General features: G+C 36.1%; 1 protein-coding gene across 2 annotated transcripts in view; it reads right to left on the bottom strand.

The window, feature by feature from the left end:
* LOC112058289 (LIM domain transcription factor LMO4) overlaps positions 1-18,208 on the bottom strand; it is a 269,856-nt gene that overhangs the window by 54,327 nt on the left and 197,321 nt on the right. For both annotated transcript variants that reach the window (XM_052890490.1, XM_024099008.2), the window contains exons 3-4: positions 15,909-16,067; positions 14,826-15,021 (exon numbers count right to left, since the gene is read on the bottom strand). In XM_052890490.1, coding sequence (XP_052746450.1) covers positions 14,889-15,021; positions 15,909-16,067 — 292 coding nt within the window. In that variant the 3' untranslated portion in view covers positions 14,826-14,888. The remainder of the gene's footprint in view (positions 1-14,825; positions 15,022-15,908; positions 16,068-18,208) is intronic.

Here is an 18,208-nt window from a genome sequence, read left to right as displayed (position 1 = left end):
ATTTCAAAAGTCGAACGAGCGCGCGGGACATCAACAAATAGAGTTCAGAATAAAATGACTGCTAAAGTATATTCAATGTGATTGATCCAGCAAGCAACTTGGGTTAACAGCATTTAATCCCGCTAAAACGCCCGAACCTCCATAATGAATATTTATCTTCCACAGAAGTCGACGCATACTTTTATGACGAATACATATTTTAGTAGCCGGCGTAATTCCGCTGATTACTTTCTTTAATTTTTCTGAAAACGCCATTCCGTCTATGCAGATAAGTGTATTAAAGCTCAGAGGGCAAACATAATGAAACGTCTATGTTTTCATTTAGAAAATTAATTGTATAGCGATATTTATGTTATGATGGAATGTTTCGAGTGGCCTTTTATCGTGACTACTAATTACGGTAAAGGCTCCTTTTAAGGGAAGGCTTTAATTATAATTTTTATGTGTTACTATCCGACGCCTGGCGGTTTTACCCGCGTAATTCCAAGTCCTGTGGGAATACAGAAATAAAATATAGCCTATGACACCCACAAAAAACGTAGTTTTTTAGTACGAGTAGTAAACGAATTTTCAGAATCGGTACTATCTATCTATTAAATAGATAGTATGACTAGTATGATTGCCTTGTTGGTTGAGTTGTTATTCTATGCGGATTGGGATAAAAGTCCAGGGTTGGTGTCCTGGGTTATGACATACATATTGCGAATTTATAAAGTCTAAGTCTGCCAACGAGCCGTGATAGCCCAGTGGATATGACGTCTGCCTCCGATTTCGGAGGATGTGGGTTCGAATCCAGTCAGTTTCAGTTGTGTGCATTTTAAGAAATTCAACATTACGTATCTCAAACGGTGAAGGAAAACATCGTGAGGAAACCTGCATACCAGACAATATTTCAATTCTTTGCGTGTGTGAAGTCTGCCAATCCGCATTGGTCCAGCGTGGTGGACTATTGGCCTAACCCTTCTCATTCTAAGAGGAGACTCGAGCTCAGCAGTGAGCCGAATATGGGTTGATAATGAAGCCTGCCAACCCGCACTGAATCATCATGGTGGGCTAAAGCTCCAAATACCTTCTCCTATAAAGATGGTGTCTTCTCATGTAACTAGTCAATAAATTAGGCTGATACGAAGATACTGTTTTATTATAGAGGAGTATTATACTTACTTATGTAAGTAATAAGTATACATAAGTACATAAAGATAATATAGGATTAATCATAAACACTAAATGGTTCAAGATTCTTGTCTATAAAATTGCGAAACTCATTTTACGTGGAAGCAAAGCTTCTGGTTGCATAAAATAATTATACAAGTATTTACATACAATTTCTAACTAATTAACCGGGCCGGTTGTTGAAAGAAGTCTAAACTTAGCCCTGGCTAACTACCTGAATCGAGCTTGCGGGTTAGCCAACTAATTAAAGAGTAGCTCTTCTGGTCTTATTCATTACATACCTACTTGTAAATTTATAAGTAAGCTTGGTTCTAGTTAATATTTTATTTAGAAAGAAATATACCTACTACTTTTTATTAATTACATTATTACGTATATATTTGTATACATTATTATAAAAAACTTTTTATATACTGTTAACTGGATAGAAACAGGCGGTACTTTGCGGATATTCATCATGATTATATAATGATTTATTTTGCTATCATCCGCGAAAAGCCGACGAACCCATGCGACAACGTCACGCAGGTCCGACCAAATACTCTCTACGTACGTTTTACGAAACCGGAGCATCCTCAGGAAATGTTGGCTCTACAACGTGCAATTGCAAAGCTTTGCAATTTTTACCTGTTAGCTGATATTTTAATGGGTTCTAACGTTCCTTATGTTCAATTAGTACGACATCTGTTTGAAATTATAATACTATACTACAGTCAAACTCTGTGGAATTATCAACAAACAAATTAAAAATGAGGGTAAGTATAAACCCCTAGTCATTTTACATTTAATTATATTTTTAATTAACTTGTTCCTAAATTAATATTAACATCACACGTAAAATTAATTTAGGATTGCATAAAACAAAGAGTACAGCTACATACTAAGACAACTGCATTTTTTTAGATAGATAAAACGAGATTAAGCCCTCATTCGCACGAGAGTTTTTTTAACGGACGTTAAAAAGTGTTTAAATACAACAAATGCATTCCGGAGTATATGTTCACACGACAGCGTTTTTAAAAAACGACCTTTTTTTCGAGTCGTGTTGCATTTTCAATTTTGGGCGTTGGAAGTAGACCTTCATATAACTTCATACTATATTTAAACGCTTTTTTAATGTCCGTTAAAAAAACTCTCGTGCTAATGAGGGCTGTACAAATATAATTTTACTTAAGTATGAGTTATAACAGGTATGAATACTAAGCTTTAAAGTAGCAAAATTTGAAATAAGACCTGTTTATTTTGGCGAGTGTTCTACTGCTATTTAATAACTGGGTGAGTGAACTCAATGCTCAAATAGAAATTCTGTCAGTCGAGGTTTATAAATACCCATTGTTTTGTTCTTCTCTCTATTTCTGGTTTCTAGCATTTGTTTCCCTCTTATAAACTTATTTACCAAGTTAAATACGTATTTATATTTTGTTAACAATGTTAGTAAAAAAATAAGATTATGTAGTATAAAGTTACATAATTTTTACATTAAAAAAAAATATAAAATCTTTTTACCAAAACAGAAATGACCTACCCACGTAGGGTAAAAAGTTACTTGATGAGTAGAATTATATATATATACCTATTAATATGTACTTATAATTTATAGAGGTTCTTTTCGAACGGGAACTAGGTGGGTGAAATCGCGGGGCGTCAGCTAGTTTATTATAAGCTTTATATCATTTACTATGTCTACTTATATGAGAGTCTATAGCGTACGAAATAGGGTAGTTGACTCAAATCAAAATTAATATAAACAATAATAATTTCGATATCTATATATACATATTGATATTAATTAATAAAAGTTAAGGATTTCTTATTAAATTTAATTTTAAAATCATGTATTTTTTCAAATTTCTAAACGTCAAAAAAGATTTCGTCCATTTTGTGACGTCAAAATGTTACTTGATGTACAAAACGACAAACTAATTGCTAACTAATATTTTCGTCGAACGCTCCATTTGTAAAGGGTTTGTGAATGTGACGTCATTAAACAGTTGAAATAGCTGTGATGTGGCGTATTGTCAAAAAAATACGTTTACGTTTTTTTTTAATATAGTAGAACGATAATGATCAATTTAAGACTATTTAAAATAAAAGTATCAACTAGCTTATTGTAGAAGGTTCAAGTTAAAATGTCGCATCCATCAATGTATGGCATCGCTGTAAACACTCGCTTCATTCTAAGATCCACTAATTAATTAGGTAACTCCCTCTCAATTCACTTAGCTTGAACCGGGCGGTGAAGTACAGTACTTACTTGTTTAGAGCAATATCAATTTTTATTAAGAACCAGACCTTCGTTTATAAAGGATGTATTTCTCAGTCCATGTCTGTACCTGAATGTACTTAAGGGAACTATGGAACTTTGACCATAGTGGCATTGCGAGGCAGCAGGTAAAAGATGTCCAAATCCGTAAAAAACATTTTTAAACCAACTTCAACAAAGGAGGTTCTTAATTCGACCCATGTATTTCTTTTTTTTAATGTTCATAACTTCGTCATTTATTAACCAATATTAATATACTAGCTGACGCCGCGCCGCGCGGTTTTACGCGCGTGGTTCCTGTTCCCGTAGGAATACGGGGATAAAATATAGCCTATAGCCTTCCTCGATAAATGGGCTATCTAACACTGAAAGAATTTTTCAAATCGGACCTGAGATTAGCGCGTTCAATCAAACAAACAAACAAACAAACTCTTCAGCTTTATAATATTAGTATAGATTTTGTAACTTTGTATTGTGTTTTTTTAGAAAGCACAATTTTTTTGTGCTTTCTAAAAGAATCAAACACCCTACCAAAGCAATACCATTTAAGGGCCAAGTAGATGGTACCTACACCTGATGATGGAAACGAACTTTCAAAGTGTATGTGCCCATCATGTCTCTTTTGCCTCAGCATACGTGCACATCAGATCAGAATACAGCAATGCTGTGCAAATGCAGCAACACGTATGGCGGTAGTACTTTCCCGGAGGAGCTTTGTCACAAGAAGCTCTACTACTCCTGAAACTCTCAACTATCCGTAGTATAATTATTCAAATATCAATTCAATATATTACAGTAATTATCACTAATATCATAATCCATATTGTCTCCATCAAAATGTAGGAGCGTAGTAAACACTGGCTCGGCTCTAAGCCCCTAATTAATTACTCCACTCGCTTTCAATTCAATTAACTTGAACGGGGCATCGATATACGTAGAATTGTGGTGATTAGGGTTGTTAATATCTGATCTTTATTGCTGTAACACTGAGATATTACCATGTATGACACATTATGTTGATTGCTATCAATGCACGTACTGGTTAAGTTGTGTTTTGAATTATTTTAGATCCATATCAGGACTTTACGTAGTTTCAAAATTAAAATTGCTTAAAACCGGACTTCGATTTAATTAAAAAGTCGAAGTCGTAGTTTACGTTAATGAGAGAGATCTTAGAATTCTATTTTTTTTTTTTTTGGATTTTTAATTTTTTTTATGGATTTAATATGGGCCCGTGTTGGTGCCGGGCCCATAGTGGCAGAGAGCAATACTACTAGCACATTCTGGGTACTTGTGAACCGAATTTTATGGTTTTATGACCCTATGGTTATGGTTTTATGCCCATCATATATTAATTTATTAAATTATTTAATTTTCATCCTGGATTGTATTTTTTTGTAAATAATAAAAGCCTGCACTATATTTATTGATATTGGGTGAAACTAATAATTACCTTCCTCTTCTAATCAACCATTAAAAGCAATGTGGAAAGCATAACTGGGCGAATTTTGGACCTTGCTCCAAGTCCTCTTGGGGCTTTCAATTTAGTACGAAATATTTAAGAGCTTAGTACATCTAGAACTAGCACTCTTTATCATGAGAGCTGTTCATTAATTACTCACTCAACCCTCGTTTCAATTGTCTCAGATTCGGGTCTATTCGCTATCTATTTTATAGTAGACTTTTTGCGATGTCTTTGCTAATAGTTTTGTAAATAAATTGGAATTTATTTTAGAGTATAAGTATAATGAATCTTGAAAATTTATACGTGTTTCATCACATTTCACAGCGCACAATCGCAAAATAGTCGAACAACTTTTAAGTAAGTAGTACTCTACTTAGCACTTATCACTTTTTTTTTTCGTTTACTTTTTAGAGGTTTGTTTTCGTCTGTTTTCGCTACTTATGATCATCATTAAAAATAACGTGGAAGTAACAAATCTTGCAAGTTCTGTTGTGATTATCAAGCAAACATTTTATTTAAAGTTTTTCGATTTTCCTTAAATATAGTATTCAAACATAAAAAAAAATAATCAATCCTTAAAAAAGCAGGTTTAAAACATACCTGTGTCTAAAAATAATAACCGACAAAAGAAATCGCATGTTGCAATAGATTACACGCGGTCAATATTTGCGCGGTTAATTTTTAGGCGCCATTGAAGGGGTGTTTGATATGTTGTTATCGATGCCCCGATCGATGATAAACATCGATAAGGACTGATTGAAATTGAAAAACCCCTCAATGCGAGTGTTTACGCGTCATTGAAAGTGAATTAGTGCCATCGAGTTTAATTACAAAATTTTGTGTTGTATAACAAAAACAGTAAGTACTGAAATTTAATCAACTAATTATTTGATTACATAAATACGAATTACATCTCTGGCAAAGACAAAGCTGTAATATCGCGTTCCAAATCTAAAGTAATAAAACTGTAATGCACATAAAAACAGAGGCGAAAGCAAAAACATAATTTGAAAATTTGTATCTTAAATACGGAACACTAAAACTAAATTGTCCACTCCGAACTAGTTGAACCGAGTTTTAAACTGCGCCCTTAGGGGGAAGAGGGGACGTTTTAATTACGCCGTTTAAGTAAAAGCGGCGCAGCATCTAGCTAGGTGCATTACACAGATTCAACCACCAAAAGCCTCCCACTTAGCTAATGAAACATGCTCGTGTATAGTGTTTTAAGCGTCGTCGCTGCGGGCCTGCGCCATTGTGAGCGGGACTCGAACGCGAGCGGATTCGGCGGACTCGCCTCCGCAAATCCTCATTTACTTGCATTATTTTAATGGAGCTATTGTGGGCGGATGTCCTTTGTCGTGTGCGAGGCGGATCCGCAGCGGGCTGTGGGAAATGTGCCGGTGCATAAGTGCATCACTGCCCCCGTTCGGCCGGTCGAACCCGAATTAAATAGCAGAAAGCTCCATTTCAATTTAGGGGATTTGAATAGCTCCCACTCCGGAATCGTGGAAGAAAATGAGGTTTATTGTGGTCGTAAAGTCGATAAAATAGACGCAACCGGGAAGCGACGTATCCATTTAACTAATTAACTGGGGCGAAGTCGTTCCGAAACCGCGCTCGTGTCCGCTGAGATCCCTCGGACCAGGCTTCTCTAATAAGCTAAGAGTCTCTAATATGTACGTCGGGTTTCTCCTGTAAAAATGCAATCATCACGTGACGTATCTTTAAATTTTTTACATTTCCACCAAACTACATTAATTATCTACCTATATCTATCTATCTACATCTATTAAATATGCAAAATGAGGCGTAATGGAAGAAAACAGTAAAGTAATTATCAAAGATCTTCCTTGGTAGTTTCATTATATTCAAACAATTTTCTAATCATTATTGTGCCGTGCTTGTTACGTTTTAATAAAAATTTTAATAAAAATTCAAATGATACAAATTGCAAAATTCCTTCTTCACTGATATTTCATCATTCCTCAAGTCTTAAGAATATTTGTGAAAGTTTGATTTACAGTATAAAGCGAGAAAAAAATAGATTATATTTAAGATTGTATGAAATTAGTTGTTTCAAACTGTTGTTTTTATCTATATCTAATCTATATAATAATATTATAAAGATGTAAAGCTTTTGGTATTGTGGGGGGTAATCTATCTATCTAATCTATACTTATCTATATCTATACTAATATTATAAAGAGGTAAAGTTTGTGGTATTGTAGGGGTAATCTAACGATCTACTAAACCGCTAGCACAGTAGTACAGTAGTATTATGAAACAGTAATTACTAATTACTAAGTGATAGTGAAACGAGTGCCTATTGTTCTTAGGAATTGTTTCAAGTAGTCACTCATCACTCCCTCATAAGTGTCAGGCTTGATTAATTTCTTACTCCGACGCCTAAACTACCTCCGTAATAACTAAACTAGACACGAACTGGGGCCAATGAATAAATTAAACACTAATTTCTTGACACACTTCGGTATAAGGCGGATCACCTTGCCCGTAATACCAGTAATATGGCGATTATATTTAATTCATATCTATTTCACACGATTATTGCGTTTAGTCACTTTTATACTTAACCTGACTTATAATATAACCTTCGTACCACCTTAAATTGGTTAATTGATTCAAGCTAGCAATCTAAAGTGGCAATACTTATTACAGAAATATTGGTTTAAAAATATTCGTTTCTAGGGATTTTCGTTTATATATTTTAAAATAAAAAGTAGGTACCTCACACAGAAATGAATTTATTGCGGTTTTAATGTTTAATTATAGATTTCATAATTTCAATGTCTTGCAACATCATTTCCATAGAGAGAGACGAATATCTTAGCATTCCATGGATTCACTGTGCGGGTGCCGGGTCCATCGCGTGGTACAGAGAAAAACACCGAGCAAAGTCCTGGACTTGTGACTAATGAATGTAGGGTTAAGGAATTCCTTGACTTCTTGAGAGGTCAAGGTCTTTAAGCAAGTTATAGAGAGATTTTGCTGGTAATCCTCTCGCACCTACTTCTACGGCGTAGGTACAGACTAACTACATAGCCATTTTTTGTTAGTTCATTTGTTAGGTCATAATATTTATTCACTTTTATACTGTATATTTCAAATTTTATATTATAGGCCGAATTTTCCAAATATGTAGATACATTATGTCAGTGTATGACCTTCGTAGCTTCTATAAATGTTTACTGTGTGTACTTGAAATGTATAATTAGTGTAAACATAATGAAGGTGAGAGCAGCGGATTGTTACCTGCACGCAACGGCAGCAGGTTCGACGTCCGGCGCGGTCCTACGAAGGACAGCGAACGTTTCGAAAAAAAAAACGTCTTGATGTAAATAACCTCAAGCTATGTTTGAAATTTAAAACAATACGTTGTTTTTTTCAACATGCTTTCTTTGAACATATTCAATTTAAAGATTACTGTTATTAGGTTTAAATTATTATTTATTAGAAAGGATACTATAACATCGCACCGGAAAGCGCAGTGTTGGTCTACCCCCCCGGACCCCGCAGTGTTGGTGGACTGAGGACATCAAGCGGGTTGCAGGGAGCCTCTGGATGCTGGCGGCTCGAGACCGTTTTGTTTGGAAGTCCATACAAGAGGTCTATATCCAGCAGTGGACGTCCATCGACTGATAATGATGATGATGGTGATACTATAATACTATTTTTTTTATAGTAAGTAAAAATGGTTTAAGTAATAAATTAGTGTCACATTGAAGTTCTTCATCAATGATTCTGACTTTTAAAATTGACACAGTTAAACTAATGACTAGATATTGAAGCAAATCAGACAAAATTCGCTAAATATAATATAAGAAGTATTCGTTAACTGTTTATTATCAGAATAAATCTGTAATATTCCCAAGATGTGAGAAGTCTGTCTGTCTGAAATCTAATGATAAAAAAATGCAACAAATATTAAAAAAAATATATATTTACACTTACACTTTTAGTATGCAAGCAGACGTAAATCAAATCGAAAGGGAATATTTAATAAGTCTAACTTTCGAATGTCGTGCTAACTCACTGTAAACGACCTCGCGATTGCGTGCCAGTGCCGGCATATAGAATTAGATCGCTGCTAGATAGATATCAGTCATCAATCACAATATACTACTTTGTAGTACAAATGTACTCGTAAATCGCATAATGGATGGTCACCGTCTTCGACGTTCGATTATTGAATATTAACTTGAGACTGAAAGGTTAACAACCCATAAAAAAATCGGTTGTCTGTAAAGTCGGTTTACGGAAAATTGCGGGCATAATAGTCAAAATATCACCTTTTCCGCCTACCTCATACGTTTTCACTCATTATTTCAAATTAATTTATTTCAAAAAGCTTCAAACAGGTACTTTTTTGAAACGTAAAATGTTGCAAGTTGTAAATTAGCTTATCTAACGAACTAGCCGTTTTTTATAGACGAGCTCAAAAGAGCTACTAGAATTCTGTTAGTCCAATAACAAAAATAAATCATAAACAAAAAAGACTCTTGTTGTAGGCTCGTACATCAGAGGCGACTGCGAAGACATCCACAGAGCCGCACTTTGTAGCGATCTGCGGTAAATCTGAACAACAGCGAAGTTTACCGTCCGTTCACTTATCCTTTGACAAAGAGTTGAGGATCTCACCTGTCCAGCGCATTAAGTCAGTACCGAGATCAGAGCGGGCCTCGAATCTAGCCCCGAGCGATTCCCCTTTGTGAAAGATTCCCAAAGCGAAACGCCACAGCACTTTGATGTCGTGCCCGGGGGGTAATTTGGAAAAACGTTATTTAATTAACTTTCGACAAGTCCGAGTAATCGTGTTACAAAGCCAGAACGGTCAAGTCCTTTGAACCTGCGGCGAGGGCGGGCCCAAACTTGATTTTTACACCCAACACTCGCCATAAAGGCGCTGTCGTCACCAGGTGCTTTCCAATTAACATCGCGCCTTTGACCACCGTCACAAAGTTATAGAGCCTTTTGTTTTGTATTTACAATATAGTTTTAACGGTACACTCGTAATGAATCCCCGTGGGCGGTTCGATTAGTTCACCCTATCAAACTATTAAAGTACGCTAGACCTTCTAACTTCCATTTCTATTTAAACAATGGTTTTTTCACCTGATTTCACGGTGATGACACTGTTACTGACGAAACCGTTTTAGTAAAGTAGTTCAATTAAACTTATTTCTTATGCAACCTGTATTTCATTATTTTAGCTAGTATAATTAAGGCAGATAAAGTACCTAATTGTGTCAACATGGATGCTAAATAAATTTTGTATCAAAAGAAACATGAACCATCTATTGTAATTTTATTATTTTAATGAAAACCTATATAAATCATACATTAAATATATTATTAATTGAGAAAAAATTACATTTTAATAACACGAGCAATAATTATTATGGAATTTGTGATGCATCATGAATTTGACCTATGTTAAATGTTTATGTCGTCCCTCATCCTACAACACCGGCGTCTAGTTTATAGACTTGCAAGTTGTTTCATTAGCAGAACTGGACAATAGTTTTATGAGTTGCCGAAATAAGTTTTGGGTATTTAAACTTTGGAATTGGTTTGCGGAGCATTTTGTGAAGCGCCGTAAGCAAGTGCACGGATAGGAGACGCCCGCGGCAGTTGGACGATGGTCGCCTCTACGAGATAATTAACTCTATGAACTATCTCTGTGAGCACTGAGCAATGGGAAACTTGTATCAAAGCGTTTATAAATATCATTAGCGGTATTTAGAGGGCCGAGTGGCGAAGGGCGAGCAAACTCTGACACGTTGACTTTACAATGCGAGTGGACAAAGTCTATCACTTTGTTTGTCGTCTGTGTAAACTTTACAAGCCCGTGGTTTTGGATTGTCGAAATATCTATTTGTACATTTATCAAGTATGTTATACTTGCTGCGTCCTCCATCTGCGGTGTTACTCGCGAAAAATAAATATCTAATTCCGGGATAAAAAGTAGCATACGTGTTAATCCAGAATATAAACAATGAAATAATAAATATAAAATAAATCATAATTCCAAATTAAAACTAATTTGAAGTACGTATTTCAACTAATTGTAGTCACGAGTTGAAAGATAAACAACCATTCACACTAATGTAACCAAATACCATGGATTTTTCGGGATAAAAGAAGCCTATGTGTTAATTTAGGGTATGATCTGTCTACGTTTTAAAATTTAACCAAATTCTGTATTTGCGGTATTAAAGAGTAAAAAACATCCAAACATACGTACAAACTTTCGCGTTTATAATATTAGTAGGATACACAGTTGATAGTTTTAAAGCCCTTTTCCTTGTAGGTAATGAAAATGTTCTAGAAAGAATCGGTATCTCTAAGATCAAAAATAAACAGATACTTACTTATTGCAATTTAATTTTGTTAACACCATTAGCCATGTTTTGATTTTTTTTGACATTATAAAATAATGTTCTTCATATCTCATCAAGTTAATTAACTAACTTGTGCAAGAAGTGTGCAATACTAGAGATGCTTTGGAATAGATATTAAGTCAAAATGAAAGGAAACCAATCAGCAAATTAAAGCAATTGAATAGGACATTTCTTTGCTTTAATTAACAAGTTAAATTGTACCTCTTCCAAATAAGCCCGTTATTTACATCTTAGACGGCATCGACGCCACTATCATCAGGTGAGACCGTGGTCAAGGGCTAACTTGTCAAAGAACAAGAAAAAAATGCTTTAATTTTTTAAGATAGTTCTCAATAATCTATACTAATATTAAAAAGCTGAAGAGTTTGCTTAATTGAACGCGCTAATCTCTGGAACTACTGGTCCGATTTGTAAAATTCTTTTAGTGTTAGATAGCCCATTTATCGAGGAAAGCTATAGGCTTTATATTATCCCCGTATTCTTACGGAAACGGGAACCAAGTGGGTGAAACCGCGAGGCGTCAGCTAGTCAAAGTATAAAAGCCAGCCAGTTTCATAAAACATCCAAACAAGTACCGTTCTTTGTAGAATAGACAGGACTTCATTGTTCTAACAAGCTAACAAGTACTAAGTTTCTAACCGCTAACTAGCATGATAAAAATATTTAAATAGTCCAAAGTTAGCGCATTCCGGTCGAGTAAATCGCTCATATAATAAACAAAGCGCACTTTGTGTGGTGTTCATTGAACAGCTTAATTGCATTTCTTCAGTATGTTCCACACTCTCCAGCAAGGGGCCGAAACTTCACTACAAAAACCTTTGGACATAGGAGATTGTGCATGTGTTGGTTGCGGAAATGAATTAGTACGTACTAGAGCTACAAAAATGTTCCGAATTATTAGGGACAGACAGGTACTATAATTATCCTGAGTTCGATCCCGGAAAATCGAATGAAAAACTAGTCGAATAGAAAAACATTTTTGTTTTTTTTTTCGTTTTTCTCAATTGGTTTCATCAACTGTTTTAAAATCAAAAATCTCAATCAATACAGGTATCTATATTTCTTCTAAGAAATATAGGTACCCGTATCAATTACGTATGTGTTTGTGTGTAAACAACATCCAAATCGTATAAAGAATTCGTAATTTTTTGCTTATTTTAGTCATATTGCCAGCCGCCTTCCGGATAACTTAGATTAACTCAGTTTTTGACAAGGGAGGGAGAACTTAGTTGCTGGTCTAACCAGGTAAAGTCGCTCATGGTCTGCCCTCTTTCTGGTACAATGGCCATCAGACAAGCAGAGGACCGGACTTTTCAAGAAAATTTAAATTCGACCCGGAAAAAATTAATAAAAAAAGTTAAATCATAAAGGAGATGGTCCATTTCAGGACCACTCTTGTACCCGGTAATATTAAAATTTAAAAAATACAAGGATTTTATTATTAAAATTAATGAAAGTGAATAAATCTAACTAAATAAAAAGAAATAATTAAATAAAAACCCAAGTTTTTGAGTTATATCAAGATGGCGCCCATAGAGCAACTATGACATAACAATTGACAGCCAACGTTAAATCGATTAATGCATTAACGTCATCTATTCGCCATTATTACCTTTATTAATGTTGCATTTCTTGGGACATAATGAATATTATTTCGAAAGAATTAAAGTAAATTCGTAAATTTGTATAATCAAAAATAGTTACAAAAACATATCTTCTTTTATTTCCGCTAGGGTACAATGATTGATTCTGGGCTCCAAACAATTTTGGACCATATCCTTTCTTATTAACAAACGTTGGTCTTATTGTCCAAATATCTTTATTACAGTTATTTCAAAAGTATTTGAAATAAAATCGACCATGAGCCGAGGACATTAGGACAGTAAGATAATATCGTGGTATCAGATTTCTTCACTCAAACGTTTATTATTAGAGACAGTGGATTCCGGAGTGGGCGCCCTTGGAGATAACATTAGACGTAATGCGAAGAGATAAAAAATATTAACAGAAACCTAGCTTGCTTAGTACAACCAATGACGAGATAATGGATATTTTAGTCTCTCTTCGAGTCTCCACTAAGAATGAGAGGAGAAATAGTCCACCACGCTGGCCCAATGCGGATTGACAGACCTCACACACCCAGAGAATTAAGAAAATACTCTGGTATGCAGGTTACCTGTAGGCTGTAGGTTTTACGAGATATTAATAACTATCGGACGCCCGCGACTTCGTCCGCGTGCAATTCAGTTTTTCACAAATCCCGCGGGAACCATGGATTTTTTTGGGATGAAAAGTAGCATATGTATCAATCCAGAGTAAGATCTATTTCTATTCTAAATTTCAGTTAAATCGCTTCAGTAGCCGCAGCGTAAAGGAGGAACAAACATACACACTTACACACACACACTTACGCACAAACTTTCGCCTTTATATTATTAGTGTGATGTTTAGTTACAATGTTTCAATGTTTATCTTGTAATACGGATCAGCCTAATCACAGTGGTTAGCTGACATCAGTTAGTGCAATGGATATATACAAATACAATCCAAATATTATAATATCATTGTTTCGATATAATTTCATAGTTATGATATTTGGCAATTATATCAGTGCGTTCAATCAATATGTGTCTATTTCCATTTAGAGGTGATTAATCAGTTAATTGGGATGCTAATTGCAATTAGAATAAATTGAACGTATTCACATACAGGTATTGTATAGTTGGATTTTCATTTTATGTCTCTTGTATTAGGTATGTGTGTTAAATCAAATTATACAGATAAAATTATTTTGTTCGTAATATTTAGGTAAAATTGTTAAGTGTAAGATCATCAGTTTTTAATAGCTGGTGAAGTTCCTGTAAATATGAAAACACTCATATCTTACTCAAAATTGGGTAGCTCACTGCCGTGCGTCTCAATATAAACAAATGGGTTTTTGTATGTAGTTCCGCTTTTATAATAATTGATGATAATATACATACTCTGAAACCCATCATGTAATTACAAATTACACAATTAACGTCTTAAACTAGCATGTCTTATAAACTCAGGACGTACGATTATATTTTATTTACTCGCTTGGCGGGGCACTGCCGTGCCAATAGAACATGAAACACTCATGCTACGCATACTGATACTACCACGGTAAGTTTGACGCACAGATCGCACCGAGTAAGTATACCACTAAAAACTGGGTTCAAATAAGTGCCCAGAACTTACTACTTACTAAAAGAATAATTTATAGAAATGCACAGGCCAGATTTAGCACTTATGCTGCGTACCTACTAATACTACCACGGAGGTAAGTTACAGATCGCATCTAGTAAGTATGCCACTATTTGAACTGGGTTCAAATAAGTGCCTAGAACTTATTACTTACTAACAAAATAATTTACAGAAATGCACAATTGCACAGGCATGATGTAGAGGTCCAAAGTCCCTTGACGCAAACTGTAAAGTCCGTATTACACTGATTGACGAAAATATACATATAAGATCTTACCTCCTCGTAGTCCCGATGCGAGAGCTGAGCGAGCGCGGGCGCGGACGCGGGCGCGGGCAACGCTCATTCGCGCGAGCGGCGCGGGCGACCCACTTTGCCTTTGCGTACAGGCGCGCCGGGTGTCGCTGCGTTCGCGTTCTTCATTAACTTCTGCCAGTCCTGCTCGCAGACTAGTGACCCCGCGAGCATGTAGTACCTGCCAAAATGAAAATTAATATAGCTTTATATAGTTTGAAGTGGATGGGCGATTCTCTGACCTCCAGCTGAGGGCGTAGTGGACCTTGGGAGGCGGCTTGTATGCAGTTAGTTGAATGCAACCGATGTAGTGTGATCCGTCCAGTTGGTACCTGGTCGGTGAGAGCGGACGGCGTACATATGCGGTGTCTGTGAACGTTCGATTTCAGAATTTAAAGATCCAGGGCGGGAAGGTGTTTCATCTACCTTCCTTCCGTTGCTTTTTCCTATATGATTTATGGAAACAGGGACATCCATCTCTCAGTTTTTGTTCCTCAAGTTGATTGGCAAGCTGTTTTTCCGGCATGCCTGGAACGGGTAAAACTGGTACAAGGTAGAATTGCTTCGCCAGGATGGAAAACTATGGAGTTTATGCTGGTAAAAGTCTGCCACATACCTGCGTTTCCCCAAGGTGTGGTAGATATCCAAGAGAATTTAAGGAGGTAAACTAAATATGTTCTTATTAATTCTGTTTACAAATGGGATTAGCTTTTATCATAGCGAAGTACGTTAGAAATAGAATTATCGACACAAATGCATTCTAAAGTATAGAGTGCATTTGTGTTCGCATATTTTCATCATAATAAGCTCGTCCAAAAAACGTCCTCAGTTGGACATAGGCATTCTGTAGGGACTTGCAACCACCTCCTGAGTAGCCTGCATCCTGCGACTCCCTGTAACCAGCTTGATGTCATTGGTTCACCTAGTGGTCGATGACTTTTCCGCTTTCCTCGTTTTCGTCGAACACGTGGAGGGGTTGCTGCGGCGCGTTCGTCCGCATCACGACCTCACTCGCAAGTATAGATGTCGGTGCATGCGTTGATATAATACTATGTACCGTACACACACCTATCGCCCTGCATGAGGTGTGAGCCGCACTTGGAGCACGCGAAGCACTTTATGTGGAACACGTGGAGGGGTTGCTGCGGCGCGTTCGTCCGCATCACGAACTCGCTTGCGGGGATCGCTTGCCCGCACGCCGCACACGCGCCGCTTGAGCCGAACATTCTGGAACAAGCAGAGAATTACACTTTAGCTTTATCATTATCACTCTATTTTACCCCGGCCCCCGATAGACTCTAGCCTCACTCCTTATAAAGTCAGCCACTGACCAAGGGCTTTTCTCGGACCAACGCCCGAGAAAACCCTTTGGAATCCTCGTAACTTTAATTTTAAGTTTTCGACCAATTATTATCACTATTATCTAATAATATTATTTTACCTGACGTTTCGAAAGTGCTTGTAAACCAAATCTAATTGAAATAAATGAAATTTTTTTATACTTTAGTCTAAGAAATATACAATAAACACAATCATTTCACCGCGGCTATAGTATGCGCGTTATCATCTGAGTCGTCCGGTCATAAAAGTCAAAAAAGATAGGAATGTGCAGCGCGCCTACCTGCGCACCCTAATTATCGATAAACGGCTACCTGCGCACGTGCTAATGATGAGTCAATAATGATTTGGACGATTCTGATTGGTCGGTTTCTAATGTAATTGCATTGCGTATTTTTTTTGCTATAAATGTGTTTACTGCAATTAAATAAATACATTCATGTGTTACTCGTTGCGCACTATGGATACTTTATTTTCTAACGTTGATCTGAAGAAATTACATGGCGATATTAGCCCTCAAGCTCGAACACTGATTCACAACGTATTCCTGTTTCTCAATGAATTGAAAAGTGATCCGAATAAAGACTCAGATGAAGATTAATTTTATTTAGTTAATAATTATATAATATGAAATATGTATTATATTAAATCAAATATTGTTAATTTTTTTAATTTTGTGAACAAGATACGATAATAAACTTTACTTATCGATAATATGTCTTTCATTGTTACACCCTTCACTAGACGGCTCCATAAGACCCATAAGTGCAAGCGAGATAGATATAGAGAAATGATTTATGGCCCTAAGACTCAGTTGTTAACGCGCGTACTATAGTTGCCTCGACTGGTGACAGAAGGGCTGGCTCATTTTTTGCGCAAAGGATCAGCCTTGCTGTCCAGCGCGGAAATGCAGCCAGTATTCTTGCCACCATTCCACGTGGGCATGATTTGTATACTTATTAGTTAACTTAAGTTTCTTATTGTATTCTTTCTCAATAAAAAAATAAATAAACACGCAATTAACAAATTCATTACATATTGTATAGCAATTCGTTTTATGAGAGACATTATTCCACAATCCTGCATCACGTACGATCATTTTATCACGATGTGTCGTCAGCAAGTTTTAATGCGTGACGCAAATTACTGTGAAAAATGTTTAGCATGTGTGGAAATATCATGCCACTACAATAGTTTCACACTTTAAACAACACATACCTATCTATAGTAAGCTGTAGGTATTTAGGTGCATTCCATCACAAATGTATTTGTGGAAATGTATTGGTCAAAGCTTTTCATTTCAGAAATAGCAAAGCATCTAAATCGTACACAATTTATTGATTCACTTCTCGAGTGTTGACTTTAATGTTTAATGTTTTGATTATAATTTAATGTTAACAACTAGTAAGTATTAGTAGAGTTCATAAGGTGAATGAACTTGTTCATGAGTTTTTTTTTTAGTATATATTTAAAAATATGAGACGTACGCATCGTATTATATTAGTATAAGCTATTGTAATCTTGTAACTGAGTTTTAAATATGAGTCGGTATCGTATTTTATTAGTCTATTATATTGTTATAACGAGGTAAAGTTTGTGGTATTGTAGGGGTAATCTCCGGATCTACTGAACCGATTTTGAAAATTCTTTTACTACTAGAAAGCCACGTCATTTGTGAGTGTCAAAGGCTATATTTTATCCCCGTAGTCTAACGGGAACGGGAACTACGCGGGTGAAACCGCTGGGCTTTGGCTAGTAGATTCATCAGACATTTTAATGGCTCAAGGCTTCCCTTCTTATTTGGAAAGAGGTCGTTGGTCTAGTGGTTAGCTTTTTTTTTTTATTCTTTACAAGTTAGCCCTTGACTACAATCTCACCTGATGGTAAGTGATGATGCAGTCTAAGATAGAAACGGGCTAACTTGACGCTTGGCGGTACGTCTTTGTCGGTAGGGTGGTAACTAGCCACGGCCGAAGCCTCCCACCAGCCAGACCTGGACCAATTAAGAAAATCTCAATCTGCCCAGCTGC

The sequence above is a fragment of the Bicyclus anynana genome, chromosome 3 (genome assembly GCF_947172395.1).
Source record: "Bicyclus anynana chromosome 3, ilBicAnyn1.1, whole genome shotgun sequence".
Classification (NCBI taxonomy): Eukaryota; Metazoa; Arthropoda; class Insecta; order Lepidoptera; family Nymphalidae; genus Bicyclus; species Bicyclus anynana.
The sequence above is the reverse complement of the archived record's forward strand: the minus strand, read 5'-3'. Positions and strand labels throughout refer to the sequence as shown.